Raw genomic sequence first — 4,492 nt, 5'->3', positions numbered from 1 at the left:
ATCTATTCTGAGTCCATTTGACACCTATAAACTTTTTGACCTCCTGCAGGGGCAGACTTGATCTGTGGATGTTTCTAGATTGTCTGTTTGCTGGTGTGTTCATTATGAACTCAGGCTCAGATGCCTCCCTTCAAGTTCACAATCCATCCCGTGCAGGGTGGCATCGTGGATTTAATCAAGACCTGTAATTAAGACATGCTTCAACTGAGATGGAAAGACCTTACCAAGTGCCCCTAATCACCAGAATGGCTATCCCAATTGCTAAAAAGAAAGAGCTGTGTGTGTGTGTTGCTGGGGATTGAACCCAGGGCCTTGTGCCTGCAAAGCAAGCACCCTACAAACTGAGCTAGATCCCCAGCCCAGGAAAGAACTCACCAGTGCCCCAAGGGTGCAGGGTCACAGCCCGTGGTGTGATGGAGGGACAGGCAATACCGTAGGCTCAGCAGGACTTTGAATCTGCTGCAGTGTTTGAGCTGGGCCCAGCAGGTCCAGCTGTGGGGCTAGCTACTCAGGAGGCTGAGGCAGGAGGATCACTGGAGCTCAGGGGTTCAAGACCAGCCTCTGCAACAGAGCAAGATTTCCTCCTGAGAAGCAGAAAACAATATCTGAGTATCTTCTGGCACAGGATTGGTAACTTGAAAGATGGAGGGAGGTCCCCCCATGTTGGACATTCTTCCTCTGGTTAGAGTGGACATTTTGAGAGTCAGGAGGAATGGCAGCCTCCTTGATTCTTGGGGACCAGTGACCACTGGAGGCCCCCACACCAACCCCAGAAATGCAGCTAGAGTCTTCACATGCTAGGTGGAGGAAGGTGGTGTATTGCGCTGTCCTCCAGGGGGTGACAAATGCTGCCACTGAACCGCTTTCACATTGACCTTGGGTTCAATCCAGCAGCCGGACTTGTTGAGTTAAGGACATGTCACCACAGGTTAAAACCTGCCATCCCGCTGGACTTTAGCGATGGAAGGATGCAGGACTGGGGTCGGCATTTTAGCTCCGGGTTCTCTGTAGCTTTTGCTGTGACTCCTGAGTTCCACTTAAACTAAAGGTCATTGGTGGGCATGGTGGCCAACACCTGTAATCCCAGCAGCATGGGAGGCTGAGGCAGGATGATCATGGGTTCAAAGCCAGCCTCAGCCTCTTAGCAAGGCCCGAAGCAACTCAGTGAGACCCTGTCCTCTCAACATGACTATGGTAATTAATGGTGAATATATATGTAAAATGTGCTTGCACAGATAGTACATGTTACTTATTTTTTTAATTGTGACATGCTTTATAAATTTGAATCCTTATGTAGAAGCCAGGCTAAGATTGGCTACTTCTTCCTTTTCTACCCTCACGTTGGGTTTATCATTCAGATGAAAATAAAATAATATTGACCAAAATTAAAATACAAAATGCAGTTGAAAAAATACATGGAGAATAAAGGTATGATGTTGATGACAGAATCTGCAGTGTTACTTGGACAGTGCAAGGTATCTGTGTTGAGCAGGTACAGTAACAAAACAGCCCATTTAGGATCCATCATTTCTTTTTGGTACTAGGAATTTAACCCAGAGGCACTTAAAGAATGAGCCACAACCCAGCTGTTTCCATATTTTATTTTCATAGAGGGTCTTGCTACATTGTTTATTTCTCAATTAGGTGCTGAGGCTGGCCTTGAACTTGTGATCCTCCCACCTCAGCCTCCCATGTTGCTGGGATGACAATTCTCCCCGGGTTGATTTAGCATCTTCACAAAGAGCAAATGTTCAGGTTACACCTCCATCAACGTCATTCTTTGTGTATGTGTTTTTTTTTTTTTTTTTTTTTTTCAACATAAAAACGTTTGTGGACATTTAGAAATAAATGATGTGGGACGACAAAATGACGGGTTTCCCAGCCCGGCATAAATACTTCCTTTCCTTTTCTAATGTGCACTGGAAGAACCTGAGTGTTGGTTGATCAGCACAGATGAGTATTAAGGCACTAAGGGTGGCGTAGCCATTGCCCGCCAGCATCTGGACCCCCAGGCGAGTGGGATCCTCCCTGTGCATCTGTCCCGAAGAGGAGGAGAACACACAGTCCACAAAATACATGAGCACAAAGAGTTCCATGAGCAGCAGGATGGTCCTGGTGGCCCTCAGTTCTAGGGAGGCTCTTGGAGACAGGCTGGTGCTGTGGAGGTGCTGGCATTGCCTCTTATGCCTGCACAGGAGAGCCACCATATACCCACTGGAGAGGGCCATGAGCCCCATGAGGAAGATGTCCCAGAGTAATCCCATCAGGGAGAAGAAGGTCCCGAAGTGGTGACCCGTGGGGGCGACAGTGCAGGATTTAGAGACAAAACTGAAAGCTGCTGTGCCATTGGAGGGGCCTCCCTTGGAGACCAAGATGTGGACATTGAAGAACACATTGAACACCCAGAGAATGAGCAAGGTCCGTGCAATACACTGTGGTGACATGTGCTTGGACTTGGCCAGAAAGGACCTTCTGGGGCTGAGGGTGGTGGCCTGCAGGACACTCAGCAGGCAGGTGGTGCTGACTGACAGGCTCCTCATCAGCCTGTACAGGTAGATGACAGCTTTACATGTGAAGTCATCCCAAAAGTCCTGAACCCCTAAAATGCTTAGGTCCAGGTGTGCCCTGATTATGAGCATCAGCAGGTGAATCAGGGCCAGTTGAGCAATGGCCACATCCATGGGCCTGGTCCTGTGCTGGAGAAAGAATGTGAGGACGTGGAAGAGGAGCTGGAAGATGTTGGCTGTGATCCTGATGACAATTTGGAGACAAAAGGCATTTCTTACAGCAAGAAAAATGTAAAGTGTGCTGCTTTGGGTCATTGTTTTTTCTGAGGAGAAGAAGAAGATGGTCAGTGCCTTAGAATAAAAGGAAGATCGATCAACTCCTCCTCACCATCATCATCAGCTTCAACATCTCGACCCCCAAGATTGCCTGCTTCAAAATATGTGGGTCCCTTGACGTCCCTTGACACCCCCTCCCCAGACCTCTCAGCGCTCATGCACAGCATCATGGACAGGGCCACCATGGATCTGCCTGGGCACCTGCAGCCACCTGACCAAAAGCTGAGTATGTGGCATTTGAAGGGGACTCCAGTGCGACAGATTACAGGGACGTCCACAGAGAACTCTCAAGTAAAGGGTGTCAAGGGGAGAGCCTCGTATATAGCTCTGTACCTCCAGTGTCCTCTATTCTGGGTTGTTGGTCACCAGCTTACAGACAAGATATCAAAATGTTGGCTCTTAAATCTGACTTCTTGCATTTGTTGATTAATATGTAATTTTTGGTACTAGATATTGAACCCAGGATTGCTTAACCACTTATAATATTTTACATATATTTGATTATGCCAGAAAAATCACATCTAAGTGAGCAGAACCATCAGTTATTAGCAGGATCTTCTTCCAAAATTTATTTTCTGTCCATTCTTGGGCACATGGAAAAATTTTAGTGTGTGGGTTTTTTTTTTTTTTTTTTTTTGTTTTGTTTTGTTTTAACCAAACATGGAACACAACATGAACCACACCCCTAAACCTTTTTATTTGTATTTTGACACAGGGTGTCTCTAAGTTTCATAGGACCTCACTAAGTTGATGAAGCTGGTCTTGAACCTGCAACCCTCCTGAATCAGCTCCCCAAACCCCTGGGATTACAGGCTGGCACCACCACACCAGTAAAATTTAAGTACTTTCGGGGATTTCATTAAGAGACAGGAATCCCACGTCACCCTGAGGAAGGAGTTCACATAGTGAGCCAGCTTTCCTGTCTTCTTTAAGCAATAATATTTCTCCCCAGAAGAGAGGGGAAAAATTGGACTAGACAATTGGATGAAAACACCCTCGTGGAATATCTCCCTATAAAATTAATTTTCTTTATTTCAGTTTTAATTCTGCTGTAGAGCTGTGATGTATGTCACATTGACAACGAGACTAGCAACCTAGCCCCACATTTTGTCATCAGAAAAACAAGCGGGTAAGAGAATAAATTATTTTTCACCTCTACCTAGAAAATCACAGTGTGATCACATCAGTTACTAAATGGTGCACAGAAATGACAAGGAGCCCAGGCAATTTAAGTGTCTCAAGCCTAGTTCAATAATTGCTCTGAAGTCTTTGAGGAAGTAAGATTGTCTAAAATGGAAATTCATTAGTCCCATTATAAAAAATTCACCTCTTCTAAATGATTAAGTAAGAACTTTTTTTCCCTCCACTCACACCTTCAGCAAAAAAGATTCCCTTCCTTGGTGTGCTCAAGAAAACAAAAGTAAAATGCTAATATAGGGTCTAGGAGTCTCCACATTCCAAGAGTCACAGATTATTATAGGCACAGTCCCCTGTGACTTCTCTGTCTTTTGGGCAGCTGTGAGTAGATTCCGTCTATTCCTCTGTGCATCCTGGCAGTAAGTTACGAGACAGACACAGAGACTTTGATCCCCAAAGTCCTTCCCAATAGCACAACCTCGATATATACCATGTGAAGGTGCCCTTTTCAA

The 4,492-nt window shown here is 45.6% G+C and overlaps 1 protein-coding gene across 1 annotated transcript; it reads right to left on the bottom strand.

Annotated features, from left to right (window-relative positions):
* Positions 1 to 1,838: 1,838 nt before the first annotated feature.
* Positions 1,839 to 3,028, bottom strand: LOC114089845 (vomeronasal type-1 receptor 90-like). Its single transcript, XM_071600757.1, has 2 exons — positions 2,896 to 3,028; positions 1,839 to 2,830 (listed from the first exon to the last, which is right to left on the bottom strand). Exons 1-2 carry the CDS (start codon positions 3,026 to 3,028, stop codon positions 1,839 to 1,841), a joined length of 1,125 nt encoding a protein of 374 aa, XP_071456858.1.
* Positions 3,029 to 4,492: the final 1,464 nt, after the last annotated feature.

Source organism: Marmota flaviventris, chromosome 13 (assembly GCF_047511675.1).
Source record: "Marmota flaviventris isolate mMarFla1 chromosome 13, mMarFla1.hap1, whole genome shotgun sequence".
Lineage (NCBI taxonomy): Eukaryota > Metazoa > Chordata > Mammalia > Rodentia > Sciuridae > Marmota > Marmota flaviventris.
Note: the sequence above shows the minus strand (reverse complement) of the source record. Positions and strands in the feature narration are given on the sequence as shown.

Bases quoted from the DNA above. Each gene is read 5' to 3' on its own strand.
- LOC114089845 (XM_071600757.1), bottom strand. From the start codon at position 3,028: ATGGTGGCCCTGTCCATGATGCTGTGCATGAGCGCTGAGAGGTCTGGG. The intron at 2,831-2,895 runs GTGAGGAGGAGT...TCTTCTCCTCAG, and splicing joins TGTTGAAGCTGATGATGATG to AAAAAACAATGACCCAAAGC.